General features: G+C 34.0%; 1 protein-coding gene across 3 annotated transcripts in view; it reads right to left on the reverse strand.

Moving 5' to 3' along the window:
* FER (tyrosine-protein kinase Fer) overlaps window positions 1-20,633 on the reverse strand; it is a 172,529-nt gene that overhangs the window by 49,729 nt on the left and 102,167 nt on the right. For 2 of the 3 annotated variants that reach the window (XM_023156688.2, XM_023156687.2), the window contains exons 3-4: window positions 6,866-6,962; window positions 2,089-2,284 (exon numbers count right to left, since the gene is read on the reverse strand). In XM_023156688.2, coding sequence (XP_023012456.2) covers window positions 2,089-2,284; window positions 6,866-6,962 — 293 coding nt within the window. Of the gene's footprint in view, window positions 1-2,088; window positions 2,285-6,865; window positions 6,963-14,786; window positions 14,926-20,633 lie in introns of those variants that run through there. The other variant, XM_074171600.1, reaches the window with a different exon arrangement.

The following is a 20,633-nucleotide window of genomic DNA, read 5'->3' on the forward strand; positions in this document are numbered from 1 at the left end:
TGATGAAATTTCATTAAGTTTCTGACTGGCAGGGTATAAAGCTGAAGTCACAGCCCACGCAAAGCAGCACTGATCTTGATTAAGAACATTCACCACACTTTTCTTCAATTCGATGAACCTTGGCAATTTGATGTAAGAAGACCCTCCGAAGGGGCTATACTTGTTGATATTCACCTCCAAGTACAAAATTTTCTCAATGGTCTAACCTGAAAATATGGGTTTTCTCTATAAGTCCATCATCATCAACATTTTGACTAGATCACATACCTGAATCCCGATCTTGAAATTCCGCTGCTTTAACAGTTAAACTATCTGCAAAACTGCTATAAACCACATCCAAATCATTCGATTGATCAATTACTTCATTGGGAATATTAAATGATTTGATGTCTGAAAGATCCTTAGTTTGCAGACTGTACCGCCCAAACACTTCATGCATTTTCATGCATTTATGGATATCCAACACTTCTTCGAGTAGTTTCACTACTTTCTGCTTAATTTCATTGAAGAATGTTGGGTAATTCATGTGGTGGTTTTCACTGTCCACTCGGTAGCTCACAATTCGACACTTGAAAGCTGTATTGACAATTTTCACACCTTCCCCATATTGAACACATGCATTTGTTCTGTGCTGCAACGTCCTCCGATGTACATTCATCTGATCGCTTGCAATAGTCAAATTGCAGCAAACGCATGTTTGCAGTGATGGAAGTGCTGGGGGTATCAACCCTTGCCTCTTCGATGTTGGAGGTCCATCACCATTTGCGGGTGTGCAGGAATCCCGCTGATGACGACGTAGGTTGTCACTACGAGTGAAACTTTTTTTACAATCAACGCACGAATACATCTTGTATATAGAAATATCTACCGTACGATAAGGAGAATTTGAAATGAGTGAAACGTTCACACCACACTCCTTATAAAAGCCCAACTCCTCCCCCCCCCACCATAACCCAAATGAGAGCTACAAGGTCAACATTCAATGCCACAGAGCAAGCTCAAGGTAGTCGAAGTGACGAACGTCAATGTCAAACCCCACACTCAAGGTCAAACACCGCAACGCCGAACCCCACTGTATATTCTGTACACGTCACGATTTCATTCAAGGTCAACATTCTATGCCATGGAGCAAGCTCAAGGTAGTCGAACGTCAAGGTCAACCCCCACACTCAAGGTCAAACACCGCAGTCAATCTCATACCATGTGTACGACGTTCAAGGTTAGGTGACGTCATTCAAGGTCGTGTGACGTCTCAAGGTCAAAAGGGGTGGGGGGAGGCGTTCAGTCGGCATTAGCACCCTACTGACACTTCAAGTGCGACGTTGCTAATGAATCACCTTCAATTGAAAATTGTTATAGTATTGTCAACTTACGGGTGTTGGTCGATCGTTTACTGAACTAATGAACTAATTAACTCAAATTTATCCACCAAATTGCGAATAGTCTTCTCGGCAGGACGATTATGGCGACCGTGAATGGGCGACGCACGCGGAATACGTTGCCCGAATAGAACACCCATTTTGATGAAACAATTTCATTATTCCCACGTACTGTTGAATTCTATATCTGTCCATGGTAGTTTGGCAAAACATACTGAATAAATGACAACAGATTTGACAGATGTAGCTTCAACAAGATGGCCGTTGTCAATTGTTAAAGTTCGAAAGTTTCTGTTGGAAGATCCTATAGAACCAAAATCAACCTTTCAGATGTTTCAAGATTCTTGTTTTTATTATGGTTCTCCGTGATAGATGTGTTAGATATGTATTTCATTTGAAACATTTTTACAATAATTTCAAATAGAAAATTTTATAAACTTTGGGCAGAGTTTCAAATTTGATAGTGCAACGAATACAAACAATTATTATTAAGTAACTGTTGTTACTTAATTGTTCAAGATGTATATAGATTGTTTGATTCTAGACTCAGGTTCCATTTCTCATCATCCCAACCCGAATACCTTAATGTACATTGGAATATTCTCTAACAAACATATCTTAATTCCTATAAAAATTTTCATGAGTCTCTTAATTGCTGATTTTGCCAAAGTTTGATCTAATAGGTACATGACTATGATGACTCACTCACCAGGTGGAGATATAAGCTTCTTGTAAAGACTGTTGATGTTCCAGCAATCCTGGAAGTAGTACAGTCCTGAAATCTTTTTCAAATTCGACAGCTTCGCAAAGTAGCAATACGTATTCGTTATGCGTGAGATGCAGTTTCCTGCAAGCTTTTTGGTATTTGTCTCTAACGTCGTCAAGCTTCCTTCCTCCTCGACCAGCTGGAAAAAATGAAATAGGTGAGCATTTGAAACTGATATGATTTTCATTGAATTACGAAATATTATATAACAATACCGTTATGAACTATCCACTCTCACTAATGTTACGACTGTGCGTTAGTTCTTGATGAATAAATAAGTCTATGTATGATAATTTTTGAAAAATCATTTGAATTGAAAGGGTTATATTTTTAGGAGTGATTAATTTTTGGGAAAGAAAGTTTTTGGCTTTCTACTACTCCATCTGATACAAAAAAAATGGATGAGAGAATCTTCCAAAGAAAGTAAGGAAGTAATCAATTTGAAAATAAGTAACGCTATACATTCTCTCATCAATTTTTTTGTATCAGATGGAGTAGTAGAAAGCCAATAAAAAATCATATTTTTCCAAATGCCAGGTGCGTTTCGCTAACACCGTAGCTTCATCATTACTATACTGATGAAGCTACGGTGTTAGCAAAACGCGCCTAGATTAAAAAATATTAAAAAAAAAATGTAAAAACTGTTTAATTATTATCATGGATAATTTTAATGATTTTCATTAAGTAGCGGCATGCATTCCATGCATAATTTGAATGAATAAGTGGTATGCTTATTCAAATTCAACAGTTTCATTGGTGTTGGTTGGTGGTTCAAGTCCTAGGCTGAACGATCGATGTTCACTTGCTATCGTCCAACCCATATTAGGAATCACATGTTGAAAGATAAGACCTCGTTAGTCCTTAGCTCGCACAAGTTTCGACTTATGAGGGTTGTCATTGGTAGGAGTGCGACAGCTGGGTAACGGAAAAACAGATTTTTAAACAGAATACAAAATTTCAACTGAACACAATATCTCAAGCATACTTTGAAAATATTCCATTTACTTCACTGTCGCTTTCTTTGCTTTCGAACTAGTACGCGTTTCAATTCAAATTGTTTTCTGTTGGTCATTGCTTTCGTGAATGGTAAGATACAGAAATTATTATTTAAGAAAAAAATGGTATTATCCTCCAACTGTAAATAAGTTTTTCTTTCCCACTCAAAACTCATCTGAAGTATCTGAGATAAAAGTTGTATATTTCAGAAACCAATAATGAAAGTTTAGACAAGCTGTTAGTTTCGAAGATCCCGAGTAGTCCGTTCCTGACTTTGTAGCAAAACAACTGACTCCTGCATGAAAGCTCATCGAAGGAATTCATTTGTTTAGTCAATTACCAAAATTTGGATGATTTTGAATATTCACTTGAAAAGTTATCAAAGAAAAACATTTTTCATTTTGTAACTTCGAGGTAACTTGGTAACGAAGGATTTTAGGAAAAAAAGTTATATGAAGTACTGGTGATATTTTGACCCCATCTATACATTCCCGAGAGGAAAAGAGGAAGTCCAGGGACACCCTGTATATTGCATGCGATGCCTTCCCTTCGTGGAGTTATAGATCACCTCATCAAGATTCCATCATTCGCTTTGAAACATTTTTCGTCGGAGTGTACATATCCTTGGACAGCCTGTGATGAAGATTTTTGGAAATTATGTTCAATTTTTATCAAAAAAATAATTACACAAGGTCCCTAGATCCTTATGCCTCAATTGATTTATACATTAACCCGAGAAGTGAATTGATTATTTTATTTGAATAAATTTTAGATTGATGATTATGCATTGATATTATTCAGTACCTTTTTGAAAAAGTAAAGGCTTTCCGCACGAGTAGGAGAAAGTCGACTTTGGCCAAAATATAAGTTTCTCATCATAGTAAATCAATCTGATCAGTAATATCCTTACTTCATTAGCAAAACTTATCTAAAGTTCACTACAACTGAAGAAATTTCTAGCAGAAATGTATTAACATTTTAAAAGAATACTCTACACATTCATATCTTAAACGTCATGTAGAAACACAGTTTGCAATGGCAACCAAATAATAATGTCGGTATGTTCTTCGAAGAGATACAATGTTCATTTATTAGGTATTTTGGGTTTTCTCTCCTCATTTCGAAAAATCGTAGAGATCTAATGACGCCAAAAAACTAACTGGAGCAGAATGGTTCCCGAAGGTTCAATTAAAAAATGAGTAGGCTTCGAATATTCAATAAAATCGGTTTCTGTCATATTTCTTCGTAAAAAACATACCACTATGAGAAAATTGGAGCACTGTCGAAATGATTTGAAAAGAGTGTCGAAATTTCGAGATAAAAGCCGAAATTACGAGATAAAAGTCGAAATTACGAGATAAAAGTCGAAATTACGAGTAAAAGTAGAAATTACGAAATAAAAGTCGAAATTACGAAATAAAAGTCGAAATTACGAGATAAAAGTCGAAATTACGAGATAAAAGTCGAAATTTCGATTTTTAAGTCGAAATTATGGTGGATCAAATAAACAAATAATCTTTGGCCCTTCTACGCTTCCGTAATAATATGAAACCATTCAGAAATAATAAATTACCCCTAACAACTAACTTCGAAATCATTCGAATAAAATAAATGGGTGACACAGCTGTATCCATGAGTTTTCACTATTAATGATAACAATAATAGTGAGATGCAGCAAAGAAGCAGGATTAGATAATAACTTTTTTCGTGAAATATTCAAATGGCGACGTACATACATTACTTTTCCTATTAATATCAAACTGGAAAATCTACATTAGATACAAGTACAATAATGTTACACAATACCACGTGGAAATCTTTGAAAATAAATGTAAAATATTTGAACACTACATAATAGAATTATTTTTGCGAACTATTTCTAGAACGGTGTAGGTGGTGACATTGCAAGAAAATAAAGCAACGAATGATAATTCAACACGGATATCAGATAATATTAGAAGCATGACTCGAAATGAGTTTGTTAATCTTGCAAAACATCATTCAATATTGAATTCTTGTTTGTCATAAACCTCTGCTATAAAAAAGCTACTCACGCTGCAATCTTATGGAAACTCATATAACAAAACATTTTTTTGTAGTACGTGAGCACAACTGCTGCAAATTTCGAAGTTTCAACCTGAACTAAATTTAATTTCCTTACATTACCTATTATCAAAGCAACGCCAACTCTGCCAAGGTCTATTTTTAAAAAACTTGAGAAGTTTATCCGGCTAAAATGTGCATACTGTGTATCTGGGAGGACGTTTACGTAAATGTATCTGCATAATATGTTTGCATCATTACCGTTCCTTAAAGTGATCTGATTCACGTCATCGGAACGAGTGGAAGAGTATGATTAATTTGCAAAAGCAAAATTTCTCGATTCCGTTTCAACATAAAGTTGATTATTTTAGTCTTCCCTTTTATATTTTCTATTCTATTATTTTCTATCTCCAAATACTATTTTGTTTCATGTTGAAAACCTTCAGGTTTGTTTACTTATATGAACATTTCTTCAAATCTTGCAAGCTAGCTTTTATAAGCGACTTCTTTTGCTTCCGTTTAATTACCCAGACTACCAAATTCGATTCGAAACTGGCTTCATTTGTAGATATTGGTTGTTTCAAAAGTGTTGTCCGCTTTAATGTCACGTGATTCTGTACATCCATATCCGAAAAATCAACCCGGCATTTGGCAATGATAGTGTTAATGAACGCACTATTCTATGTTGGTTTGCAAAATTTCATTCCGGAGATTTTTGCTTCGAAAATGAGCTTCGAGGTGGTCAACCTACAGTAAACCAAGTCGAGGATTCGAGGACCCTGGTGGAGACTGACCCATTACAAATGGTGGGTGAGATGGCGAAAGAACTGGGCGTCGGCTCCTATTAGTTTTTTATGGTTTAAAATATTTTGGAAAGGTCAAAAAGGTCGAAAAGTGGGTGTTCCACGATTTGAACGATCGATAAAAAATGTCACAATTCGAAGTCTATACTTCTTCACTTTAATGCATCCAAAACGATCATTTCTTTGGATCGGATCGTCATGTGTGATGAAAAGTGGATCCTCTACGACAACAGAAAATGTTCAAACCAAACGAAATGTAGTGAAAATTGCGTCTGCAGCAGTCGGCACTGGTCAATAGAATAAGTCCAATACACAAGTCACCGTCCGAAAATTAAACGAATTGAGCGTAGGAGGTCTCCTCACCCACCATACTCCCCAGACTTCTCGAACACCGACTACCATCATTTCAAGCACTTCCATGAACATCTCACCGGTTGAACCTTCGCTAATCAGGACTAGGCAAAATTGGCCTTCGTCGATCTCATCGAATCCCGAGCACACGATTTTTATGCTGATGTAATTAATCGACTTCTGTTACGTTGGCAAAAGTTCACCAAATCAAATGGCGCTTATTTCGATTCAATTGAGTATTCTCTGAGCTATTACAGTTTAAACACTCATGAAAACGAACAAAACTTTTGAAACAACCTGTAGTACACATCAACACCTTTGTAATTGATGAAATGCTGTAGTGCAAACTTAATGATCCAGTCCGAAGGTACGTATAAATCGAATATTTAGGACAAATATCTGAATCTATTTCTAACTTTTGATGTAGTTACTCAGAAAAGTCGCTAGTGGTATAGAAATTATCGAGTGAGTTAAAGGATATTGCGAAAATATCAAGTGTTTCCTAAAGAGTTAGAGGTTATACTTACACTTAACATAGTGTTCTTCGAATTTACAGCGCATCAGTTTGTACAATTCCAGATATTTTTGATATTCGGTTTTCTTTCTTGTGACTTCGTCGGACAACTGAAAAAAAGGTACTTATATTAAAAAATGCAATAAAATTGTTAGTGATAAGGCAGTTGATACAAAAAAACAAAAATTTATTTTTCTAACACTCTTCACTGTTAGTCGAAGAGTATGTTCATTTTTAGTTGTATACAAATAAGGCAAATTTTCATATTCAAAAAAATATTCAGCTATTTGGTCCCCCTCAGATAAATACACTTGTGCCAACGTTTTTTCCAATCCTCGAAGCACTTTTGATATGTAATTTTTGGTATGTCCTTGGGCAGCGATTCTATTTTTAACTCCTCGATCGTCGCAAAACGTCGTTTTTTCATTGGTATCTTCAATCTTGGGAACAGGAAAGAGTCGCGGGGGTCAAATCTGGTGAATACGGTGGCTGAGGCATGATCACGGTGCTGTTTTTGGCCAACAAATTACGAACCAGCAATGACGAATGAGCGGCGCATAACTGAAGATAATACTCCTTAATGATCGTACGACCATGTGGCAGAAACTTCTGACGCACTACGTCACGGTAATCGAAGAGAACAGTGAGCAAAACCTTAACATCTGATCAAACTTGGCGTGCTTTCTTTGTATTGTCTCTAGCGGGCTCTTTCATTGGAACGACTGGAATTTGGTTTCGATGCCATAACCATATACCTATGATTCGTCACCAGTTATGACCCTTCTGAGCTAATTTGGGCAAGCGTCGTCATTCACATTTTCTCGACCTTCTGTGAAAAATTTTGTACTACTTCTAAACATATCTTACTCAGAATACTATCACCGTAAGTCACTGTCAACCATTTCAAGTGTTCCTGAGCACTAAATCCCATTTTTTACACAAAATTTGATGCGAATTCTTTGATAAATTTTTGTCGATGGCAGAAAATTCAAAACACTTCTAAATTGAATGCCTTTCACCAACAAACGAAACATGCTCAACAGCTGAAACTGTTAACATATGTTCGAGACGAGTGTACCAACATAGAAAATTATTAAAACGTAGCCCGCGAAATTTGAACATTTACCTTATTTTTGGAACAGTCCATTATAACCACAAATGTGAAAATATTTTCAAAATTGCAAATTATATTTAAAAAATTCTCTCATCTTCTATAAGGATTTTCAAAAAGATCAATCAATCAATACTTTATTTTTCTGAGACTTTTTTACAAGATTGGAAATCGTCACATAGAACATGTAGAAGTAGGAGTTGAAAAATAAAGTGAAAAAAAATGAATATACATAAAGTACATAAACAAATAATCAATAGTAGTTGTACGAGATGATCATATAAAATAAAAAAATAGTATGAACAATAGTAGAATTCTACGTTTGTTGAAGGTGGTTGACAATGTTTCGTAGTGTATTTCATCAGTTCAAACTTCCATTGTCTAATATAAGATAACTTGATTTGAAATCCCTGAAAAAAAAATAAAAAAGATTAATCGAAAATAAAATTGTTATTTTCGGGTAATCTTTTCTAATTTTTTTTTCAGGGATTTCAAATCAATTTATATTATATTAGATTTTTTCAAAAACTACACCTCACGATTTGATCTCAACAAACTTTATTTGAAAAAATATATAATCACAAGATGTTTCGCTAGCCCAGTAGCTTTTTCAAGTTTATGTACATACAATTGAAAAACTTTATTTGAAAAAATATATAATCACAACATGTTTCGCTAGCACAGTAGCTTTTTCAAGTTTATGTACATACACTTCCTCTTTCTCTTGAAGATGATCACTTAGTGATCAAAACACATGTCGAGGTGTTAAAACAACGGTTTGGTTCTGAAGAAAACTCCAGTAATATTCAGTAGAATAGTAAATAAGCAAACAATAATCAAGTGACTAAAAGGCATTTTTGTAGAGGATACTTTCAACAATATTTTTTAAATTAATGGGATTAATGAACAAAATCTGAGGTCCGTTTGATACAGTTGTTAATTTGTGTAAAGGAACTATCAGATTATAATTTTGTCTAAGAGTATAACCATCGGCTATGCGAGTAGAATCCTTTTGCTGAAACTTATGGTAATGATTCTTAATGTAAGTGACACAATTTGAAATATACATGGATATCACAGTTAAAATTTGTGAGAATAACAATCATTTAAAATAAATGGTTCTTAATTTTTTTTGAGCAATCAACAAATCATTCATTCTGCTGCAGTTACCTAAGCAATAATTTAGACTTGAGTGGACATAGGCATAATAATAGCTAAAATATTAATCGGGACGAAATTTCTAAGATTCCAAATAATGAAACTATGGATAGTTTATTAAAAATAGAGTCAATATGATGAAGACTGAAGAAGAATTTGACTGACTTTTTCTGTACACTATACTGTAATCCATTTCTCTTAGTGAAAAAACAATTATATTTGATTTGTTGCTATTTAGTACGAGTACATTTCTGGAGCAGTAATTAAACATATTTGCAACTGCAATATCAGCCTGGTCACATAACCTTTCACACGAAGCAGAACTCAATATGAAGGACGTGTCATCGGCAAACTATACAGTACATACAATGTTGTTGTTTAATACTGGATGTATCGTTAACGAATAAGATAAAGAGATTAGGACCCAGGACACTACTTTGGGGAATACCTGTTACGATTTTCAAAATGATATATTCCCGATTTGAGCCTAACTTTAACAGAATGTGATCTGCCAGTCAGATAAATCTCAATCCATTTGAGACATTGGCCACGAACTCCAATGTCATATAGTTTATCGAGGAGAAGTTGATGGCTGATGGTGTCAGATGCAGGTGATAAATCAAAAATAAAACTGATGGTTTTTTATATGTTTAACATCGGTCTCTTGGGAGGACTTTCAAGGGGTACTTCATTCCATAATCGAATAAGGCTATTTCCAACATTTGTTAAACATTTTATATTTTATGTTTTTATCTATAATATTTAAAATTTTGGTACACGGTAGATTTTGGTCAGTTAGTTGCACTGACTTGCTACAAACATTTTTTTGTGTAACGTAGTCAAATAAATTATATTCTATTCCATTCCACTGTGAGATAGGAAATTGCTTTCTGCCTCTTCATCTTTCAGTGCATTCATGATCCAATATCAGACAGTGCTATTCAGATTCATTGAAATCTATGACACATCGACACACTATAATACATAGTCTGGGTCACAAGATCCTATTTTTGGAACTTCTGTCCAAGGGCACCGAAAATTATGATCCAGGGCTCATTCGATTCGAAATGACATCTATCAACTTGTTGAAAAATTTCAAGAGAGGCTCGAAAAAATTGCAAAAGTTATAAACAATTTAGTTAAAAAAAGTTGGTTTGGTTTTTTGCAAATATCTCTGAAAATATTAATGATATCCGAAATTTGAAAAAAGATCTTTAAAGAGGAGGAAATTTCCTAGAAAAAATCCCACCTCTCGGAACTCTATTACAATACATTTGTTATTAACAATTTTTTAAACAAATAGAGTGAAATACCATGAAAAATCATTTTATGTAACTTTGAATAATGAGAATACGAATATTTTCAAAAAACCAAACCTCCCTTTTTTACTAAATTGTTTATAACTTTTGCAATTTTTTCGAGCCCCTCTTGAAATTTTCCGAAACGGTGCTAGAGGGCATTCCGAATCGAATGAGCCCTGAATCATAATTTTCGGTGCCCTTGGACAGAAGTTCCAAAAAAGGGATCTTGTGACCCAGACTAACAGCGCTGTTGGGAATTGAATAATGAATGCAACGCTTTCATATTCTGATACTGGAGCGTCTGCCACATATAATTTAAGATATTTTTTTTATTTTAATTATCTCTCTCCATGTTCTACATATTACCGAATAACTTCAGAGTACGAAACCGGAACAAAACAATCGACGAACAATTAACAGCATGTTATTAGCCTGGTGTAAAATTGAAAATTCGTGGGACTGAACTGTCATTCGATTGAAGTTTCTTGTTGGAAGCATTCATCCATATCAACAACAACAAACACCGTTGAACAAGATTAAAGTGTTTCGGAATACAATGTATTATAATGAATGCATATTAGAATAGTCATTTGTTTGAGTGAGTGCTAACGGTGCTAAAATTAATTTGTGGGTGTTTGAGTAACAGGATGGAACTATTGGAAAAATTAAAAAATGAAATGAAATGAAATGCTTCATTCAAATAGGATACATGCTAATATACAACAATAATAATAATGTTAATATACAATAATAGAAGAAAATATCTACTGATATTTTTTAATAAGTAGTCTAAACTACGATAATTGAAAATACAAAAAAAATAATACATAATAATTTGGTATCGCCTTAATGGTCTCTTAAATGGTTTAATAGATTTCTTTAGAACAGAATAAGACTGTTAGAAGACTTGACATTTTCAGGTCCTATAAAAATTAATGTTTTAGTGTTGAACGTTTTTGTTTGATTATCTACACATATAAATTATTTCTTATTCTAGTATTGTACTGATGGATTTAATTGTTAAAAATTACAAATTTGTCAAAATATGAAGGTAGAAAGAAGTTTATGTAACATTTAGTAAATATAAATTATCATTAAATATGCAAGCCTACTTTCTATAGATAACCATTCTAGAGTATTGAACATTAAAGATATATGGGTACTTTTGTCATATCTCAAAATAATCCTGATGGTGCGATTCTGTAGTTTTTGTAGTGTTCTCATTTTATTTAAATGACTTGTGTTTAAAAAAGTGGGACAATATTCGAAATGTGGTTGTATAATGGTCTTATATACAGTTATCCGTGATTGCATAGTTAAGTGTTGGGACACTTTTGGAAAAAATACAATTTCTTCAATTTTTTTTTCTATATGTAAGTGAAATTGTAATTCATTGATAGATGCTTATCCAACATCACTCCTAGATATATGAATTCAGTAATGAGCTCAATTTTGTCATTTTCTATTTTTATTTCAATTTGATTTAAATCTAATTCTCTGTACTTAAACGGTGTATCATAGCCTTTGTTTTGTTGATATTTAGCTTCAATTTATTAGTTTGTAAATATGGAGCAATATTATTCAATGCTTCATTCATTTTTTGAATAGCTTTATCTATATCTTTATCACTAAACGATACTAGGGCATCATCAGCAAAATAATGTTCACAATCACATTCGTTACATTTGCTGATATCATTAAAGTAAATCAGAAATAGCAATTAGAATAGCAGAGGTACTTCAGAAAGGAAAATAAACGAAGATCGTAAGAGACCCTACTGCATCAATTGAAAGGAAGTTGTACGAGACTTTGAAAAAACATCAAGTCTGTTTTTCAGGAAAAGGGAGATCGTCGCTAACACCGCATCACAGTAAACCCCCTCACTTGTATGAACTACCCAAAATCTACAAAAAGGATGTTCCGCTCAGACCGATCATTAGCTCCAGAGATTCAGCCACTCATAACTTGTCCAGATTTTTACTACCAATAATTAAACCATTGCAAGGTAAAACATAATTTTTTGTGAAAAATTCAAGGCAATTCGTTGAACTACTAGAGGAAATCGAAGTCAAAGAGCAGGATCAACTGATCAATTTCGACGTGGAAAGCCTCTATACCAACGTTCCTGTCAAAAAAGCACTTCAGATCATACAGAAGAAGCTATCCGAAGATGGGGACCTTAAAGATAAAACAAACTTACCGATACAAGTAATCATAGAATTACTAGGATGATGTGTACGAAACTGCTACTTCCAACTGAAGGACGAATTCTTTACGCAAGATGAGGGACTGCCAATGGGATCGCCACTTTCATCGGTTATAGATAATATATATATGGAGTGGTTTGAAACTCTAGCCATTGAAGAAGCCCACAAGAAGCCCCGAGTCTGGTTGAGATACGTAGACACCTTCATAATATGGAACCATGGGAATGCAGAACTAGACACTTTCCTGAAGCACATCAACAACGTACTTCCATCACTTTCACAATGGAAAAGGAAGTCCACAACGAATTGCCTTTCTTAGACGTATTGGTGAAGAGGACCGACACTAAATGGGAAACATCTGTATATCGAAAAGCCACTCACATAGGACAGTATCTGAACCAGAAATCCAACCACCATCAATCGACTAAGAGATGAATCATCAAGACTCTAGTAGACCGTGCCTTTGGGCTCTGTAGTACAAAGGAAGGTCTCGAAAGGGAACTTGGCATCATCAAAAACGACCTTCAACGGAATGGTTACTCCAGAGTGATGGTAGAACAGGCTTCAGCTAGAAGACAGCAAGAGCTCCACAAGTAAGAGAATCCTCCACAACCAGTTCTTGTACTTTCCTACATCAGAGGATTATCGGAAAGGATACGAAGGTTTGGATCCAAGTATAACATCAGGACCTGCTTCAGATCTGGGAACACTATCCGTAGAAGTCTCACGAAAACCAGGCCATCAAACGCGGACTGCGATTCCAAGAATTGCATTTACCGAATACCCTGCGAATGCGGAGAATCATACATCGGTGAAACTAAGAGGCCATTGAAAGTTCGCATTGCTGACCACAAAAAACACACACAGCGAGGAGAAACCAGTAAATCCGGAATAGCAGAGCATGTTTGGACTCATCAACATACTATCGAGTGGGCTCAAGATGAAATCATCCACAAAGAGGAACACTGCTTTAGGAGAAAATTCAAAGAAGCGGCGTATATATGTTGTCCAACAACGCATTTAATCAAGCTAGCGTAGATATACGTAACATAAGGAAACCTCTAATCAAATGAAAAACGACCAACTCCCGCCAAACGGTCATCTCCCGCTAAAAACCAATGAAGCGGAGAGAGAGAAGAGGGGATAGGTGAAAGCACTCGAATGGCCTATAAATAGTCGGATCTCGGAGGAATAAGCCCAGTTATCTCCCGAAGACGATTGTGGATACTAACAATCGAAACGTTGTGACATAACTTGGTTTGAAATCTTTTGATTTTAATTTTTATTTTTCATTTTTTGTTACTAATAATTTTCAATTTTCAGCTTTTATTAATGTTTCAATTTTTATTTTTTGGTTGTTGTTTGGTTTCAGGTTATTTCTTTGTAATTTCAGTTTTTTGTTCAAATAAAACTGTTATTTTCGGTTAATCTTTTTTAATATTTTTTCAGGAATTTCAAATCAATTTATATTATATTAGACAATGGAAGTCCGAACTGATGAAATCCATTAGAATAGCAATCAAAAATAAACTTTTCTCAAAAATGAATCAATTCGAATATAAATTCATCCATTTGAGTAATACAAGTCAAAAGAACATAGAAATACAATATAAGTATATAAGTACGAAATGAGATAAAATAAAAGGATGAGCTTTATGTAGGATCCTTTAACAGTTCCAGAATGAAAAAACCACTAACTCTTAAATTATATTTACTTTACTGAAATGTCACGGAAAGAGTGATCAGTAATATGGTTGAATGATTTTTTGATATTTTCGAAAATAAAAGTTTTGGTTTTCTACTTCTCCATCTCTATACAAAAATAGTGGGAGTCTTCCAGAGAAGAGGAATAAAGTAAATAATTCCAAAATAAACCTTCTACAAAGATGTGTGGTTCATACAAAGAAGTAACTTTCAGACACGAACTGAAAGAAAACGCCCTCTCGAAACAGCTACTTTCATATAAACAGTGAATTACACGAAAGGAAAATTACTACCGAAACAATTTCATATAAACTTTGAGTTGCACAAAAACTACTTTAAAAAAATGTTTCCTTTTCAGTTTATACTCCAAACATTCGTTATGGAATTGAATCAGATATCATTCACAGGATTGCTACACAACATAGTATATGAAAGGGTTAAGATTTCACTCACATGGAAAAATATCTTCTTGAAAAGCGGACATCAATATTTCGAAATAAGACACTTGTGTTATCGCCTCTTTAGCACAAATCTGGATAACATCACAAGATAAAGCACTCAATTCATTCGTGACTTCATGTCACGAATGAGTTAAATCTACTCATGTCATCGATGACAGTACGTAATGACATTCATTCGCTTATTTGTTTCTTATCGCTCAAAATATTTTCATCGACATTGAAACACATGCTTTTTTATCGAATATATTGTTCTTTGTAACACAACTATTTTGATTTATCATAAATAATAAACAGAATAGATATTTTCATAAATTGTCTATACTCAGTTATTCAATAGATTACTATCAAATTTCGTCATTTAGTAATTGTAAGTTTCTAAAATTTCCAATTATACCATTACCCATGACAAGACATTAGTCATTTCCGATTCTATTATCATAGAAATTCCTGTATTATTGGTAGATTTTAATAGACATTTTATCGCAAGTTCTTTATAGTGTGAAGACAACACAAAATAAATGTATAATAATAATTTCTACTAAACAAATGTTCAATCAGCTAGTGTGAGATATGTCTGTATTATTACAGTTCTGTTAAACGAATAATTTTCACTTGAATAATTTTCTGCTTCTTACCGTTGAAGCGATGCGCAGATATTTTCAAGGTCATAGACTGTAGAAAAATCAATTATTTCCGGTGTGACATAAAGCTATTTGATTTTCTAGCAACTATACTTTTATTATTGAGTGACGATATTTCGAAGAAAAGTTTTGTTTGTTTTCGTCAAATTACAATTTCCTGGGAGGGGACACTATATAAGTGTACGGGGGTAGGCTCAGATGGTTGCACGTGCGTATCTACCATATATTCCTAGGGTCACAGACAGAGTTGGGGAAACGCAACATTGAAACGGTTTTAAACCTACCAAAAAGATACAACAAAGTTTCAGGTCGGCTAAAGACTACAGACACCCACTATAAGCAGCAGGAGTATATCCCATACAGTGCACTTGTGGGAAGGTATACATCGGAAACACCAAAAGATCCATGGGAACAAGGATGAAGAAGCATGAAAGAAACTATAGAGTAGGCCAAACGGGGAAGTCGATTGAGTCTGAACACGCCCTCAGTGAAGGAAACCTAGTCTAAACAACAAGTTCAAAAACATGAAAAATAAAGATAAAGGTCCTAAAAATATGAGCGATAGCTCATTCGATTCTGAATCACCTCTAGAAAAATGATTTTGAAGGATTTTGGTGCAGGTAAAAAATTGCAATTGTTATTAACAAAATAAGATAAAAAATGGTATTTAGTTTTTCGTTAATAACTCAAAAAATATCAATATTTAAGCAATTTTGAAAAAAGCTCGTTAAAGAGGAGGAAACTCCATCTCCATTATTTATAATTTTAATTTGACGTTGAAAATAGGGTTCCGCGCGGCTGTTACGGCATGCGCGCGCTGCCGCTAAAGAGGGTTTATCAAAAGCAATAATTTTTATAACATAAAATGTCATTTTGAAAATTTAAAAAATCTAGTATCTTCTTAACACTTGAATGAATCGAGTCCCGTAGAAAAAAAAGTTTTATCACCATTTTTCAACAAGTTATTCAATTGTTAACTAACTTTTTTCCCAATTCTCGTTGGCATAAATAATGGGATAAAAGGTATAAATAATCGGCCTATAAATTTCAAACTTCGTGGAGCATTTTTGATATATATACTTCATACGATAATGCGGTAAAAGTTCATAAAATTTATTAATTTGTTAATTATGATTTTTTATAACTATTGCAAAATGAAATATCTAAAAATTGTTGATATTTTTTTTTCAATTGATATTTAGCTATGTCTGTTTTCATATCAAACTATGGCAGTTACTAACACAGGATATGAATTTTTTACGTAATTTGTTTATTAAATTGTTTTAAACAAATGGCTGCAACGATTAAGGGTATAATTGAAGCAATTATATATCCTTTGACATTTTTATTCAACTCGTGTATATAAAAACGGTGTTTTCCAGACATGTTTAAATGTACAAAGGTATTGCCTCTTTTTAAAAAAGGAGACAGGCCTCTGGTTAACTATAGACCAATATCAATCATTTCCGTTTTGGGAAAAATCTTTGAAATTATTTTGAAGAACAGGCTCATGAACTTTTTTATTAATAACAAATTATTTAGTGAAGATCAATACGAATTCAGATCAACAGATGCAATTCGAAAAACTGTGAGTCTGGTTATCGAGGGTCTTGAGAGAGGTGAACATGTGATATTAACCATGTGTGATCCCTCTAAAGCATTCGACTGCGTTTCGCACGATGTTCTTTTCAAAAAGTTGGAGTTTTATGGGGTGAGGGGGCTACCACTCAGTTTATTTCAGTCGTACTTATGTAATAGAACCCAATCTGTGTGTGTGAATGGAAACATGTCTGACAATAAAACTTTCAAAAATTTTAGACTGATTATTGTAATGTTCAAAATTATCTTTCATTTTATTCACAATTTATGATTCAGTATTTTTAACTTGTGACTAGTTTTCTTTTTCTTATGTATATTTTAACTGACTTGCAACAAACATTCAAATGTAAAGTTGTCAAATAAATATATCTATCTATAAAGAAATTCGCATAACTAACACATCCGTCAACGGCGTCTGCCTTCACCCATCTTTCCGCATTCGGGTCGCGTTTTCAGCGATGGCGCTTCATTGTTTAGACCGCCTCTCTACCCCCGCGCATCGTCCCCCGTCGTCTTACGATAGACGCGACGCGTGAGTCAAGTTAATCTTATCGTGATAACTTTTGAACGATTCGTTCAAATTTCTTCAAAATACAAAGTTTATCTATATTGAATACTCAAAACGATAATTTTATCAATTTTTATAAGAATTTGACAGATATTCTAATATTGTAAAAAAGTGTCCCAATCAATTGTATTTATGGCTCAGTATTTTACATATAGTGGCTACCACATAAGAGGTAGATATATGATATCGCGGACTATTATTTAGAACTTTTTGAAATAAACAATATTACGGTACATTATCTGCATATAACTCCAACGGTATAGGCAGCGCACGCCAAGATGGCTCTCGGGGAGCAAGAATTTTTCCGACTTACTTAATACTTGTCGTTATATTATGACCAAAATTACGCGAAACATTTGTAAATTGTAGTCTGAATGTTATTCTCATCTATAAGCTGTATTTATATAAAGTTTCACAAACATACATACATCCTCACAAACTTTCATATTTGATAATAATAATTTGCATTCTCCAGAAGGACAATACAAGTATTCTATTGGAGTAGTCATTAATATAAAATTTATATTAGTGTACAGTATAGATTTTGGAAACGGTGACATAATAAGAGCATTTTTAAATAGTCCTAGAAAAAGTGGTATTGCTTGTTTTTCATTATTTTTTATTTTTCTTGAAACTTAACTATCATTAAATACTTTACGGTCGAACGACCCTTATAACATTATACAATGTGAGTTCCTACCATATATGATATACAATTAAGATCTCTTCTAAACTGCTCGTGATGTTCATCTCAAATAACAAGGAAGGAACAGTGAACTGACGTCGGAACTCTAAGAAGTCATTATTTTTCATATATGGTCACGATCAACAATCAGGTTTACCATTTACGCATTGGTATTATGTCCGATCAAGAATTCATTAACGGATTTTTATGTTCATGATCCGGGTGAACCTGGCAATTAGAAGTTCAACAGTGTCTTATTTATAATCGAGTTTGAAATAGGTATGTGTTGATTGGTACTATTGACTTGTTTCAGAAGTTTTGTCCGTTTTTATGAATCTAGTTGCAACTGTAATATCTCAATGAATACCTATTCAACTCATTCAAAATAAGCGCCATTCGATTCAGTGCACTTTTGCCATCGCAACACAATCAGATTAATTTCGTTAGCATGAACAATTGGGTACTCGGGATTTGATTAAGCCCATTTTTGCCCTGTTCTGAGAGAAAGTTATCGAAGTGCTTGAAAAGATTGTGGTCGGTTGGCGAGAGGTCTGGGTAGTATGGTGTGTGAGGCAGAACGTCGACGCTCAATTCGTTTTATTTTCGGACGGTAATTTGTTAAACGTGCTGACGGGTGTTGTGATGGTTTGGCTCGGTTGCAGAAAGTTATAGTGAATCACACCAGCCGCTGACTACCATTGTTTTTTTTTATGGATTTTTGCTTCGAAACTTCGATCGTCCAAATCGCGGGGTATCTACTTTTAGAACTTTTTGACTCTTCCAATACGTTTTAAACCATCAAAAATCGCATGGGAGCTGTCGTCCAGTTCTTCCGCAATCTCACGCACCGTTTGTGATGGGTCAGTCTTCACTAGGGTCCTCAAATCCTTGTCCTAGATTTCTGTAGGTTGACCACTTCGGAGCTCATCTTCCGAGGCTAAAATCTCCATAAAGAAATTTCGCAAAATATCGTCGAACAATGCGCTCATTAAAACTATCATTACATCTTGAATGAAAGTCATTTTTTGTGTAGGGAAATCAGTTTTTTATCTACCTTCTTTGGGTATTTTCACCGAAAATTGCAATGGAGAACTTTAAACACATGTAGAAAGGGCAAACATTTTAGTTCAACCTGATAAGTTACTGCGTAAATTCAGAGAATTTTTCACTAAGATAATTAATTGTTCTATACAGTGTGGTCCACTAAGTCTGCAACAAATGGGAAACTTTTTTATTATCGATTTCTCAGAAAATTTTATTCTTGACAAAAGTTGGTGTATGTTCCAAAACTATACCAAGTGTACTTGAAATGGATTTGTGACAAACATCATACAGGATAGGCAAAAAAATATAAAGTTTGTTCAAGAGGAAAGTTCCCTTATTTCAAAAAATATAGAAATATGTTGAAGAGAAAAGTTGCTTAGAATTAAAAGTTACGTTCAGATACGAAGTCATGGCCTGCTACTCGAATTTTTTTTTTTGGAAAATTTTGAATTACCCCCGTATGATACTTATTTTTACTATTTTGATTTAATATGTATTTGAAGTAGCCACAATCAAATCAGTTTGGAGTATTTTTTATCAAATTAAAGTGAATTTGTAAAATTTACTTGGATTTGTATTTTTTAGGTGACCGTCAACTTCATGTTTGTTGCAACGATATTTAACAGAACTCTAGAATAAAACAAATATATTTTTCAACGAGGCAAATACTTTACTAACTAAATGTTCATATGAATAAACTGTCAATAAGGGTATAACATTTCTTTTATTCTGACAACAATGCCTCGACTAGAACATATATTAAAAAACAATACAAAATCTATCGTGGATAGCCATGAACAAAAAACACATACGCCCTAAAACAATACTGTAGTTTGATAGTGTGGCTTCTTAAAACTTGCCTGCAAAACGTTTTCATATTTGTCCTTAATTAAAAATGCCTCGCCCAGTATTATTAACGTTAACTGAAAAGGCAGAATTAGTTTTAATCTGTGGTGATGGTTATAAAACAATGAGCGAAGCTGCAAATATTTTAAACGAGCGGCATCCAGACAAACAAATTTGCTATTCAAGTGTAAGTAGAATTTTAAAGAATTTCAAACAGACCGGCTCACTAGAATATAAACATAATACGGAGCGTACCTGTGTGCACAGAAGAAAACCAGCTTGACGTACTTCAAGCAGTAGTAGAAAATCCTAGAAGGTCCACCCAAGAAATTAGTGATTATACCGACATAAAAAAACCTCTGTGAAGCGTATTCGCAAGAAACATAAGTACTATGCTTACAAACCTAGATTCATTTGTACGTTTCAAGAAAGAGACTATGATTTGAGATATGATTT

This window comes from Leptinotarsa decemlineata, unplaced genomic scaffold (assembly GCF_025532065.1).
Source record: "Leptinotarsa decemlineata unplaced genomic scaffold, Ldec_3_MD MMD2_tig00000026_RagTag_RagTag, whole genome shotgun sequence".
NCBI classification, from domain to species: domain Eukaryota; kingdom Metazoa; phylum Arthropoda; class Insecta; order Coleoptera; family Chrysomelidae; genus Leptinotarsa; species Leptinotarsa decemlineata.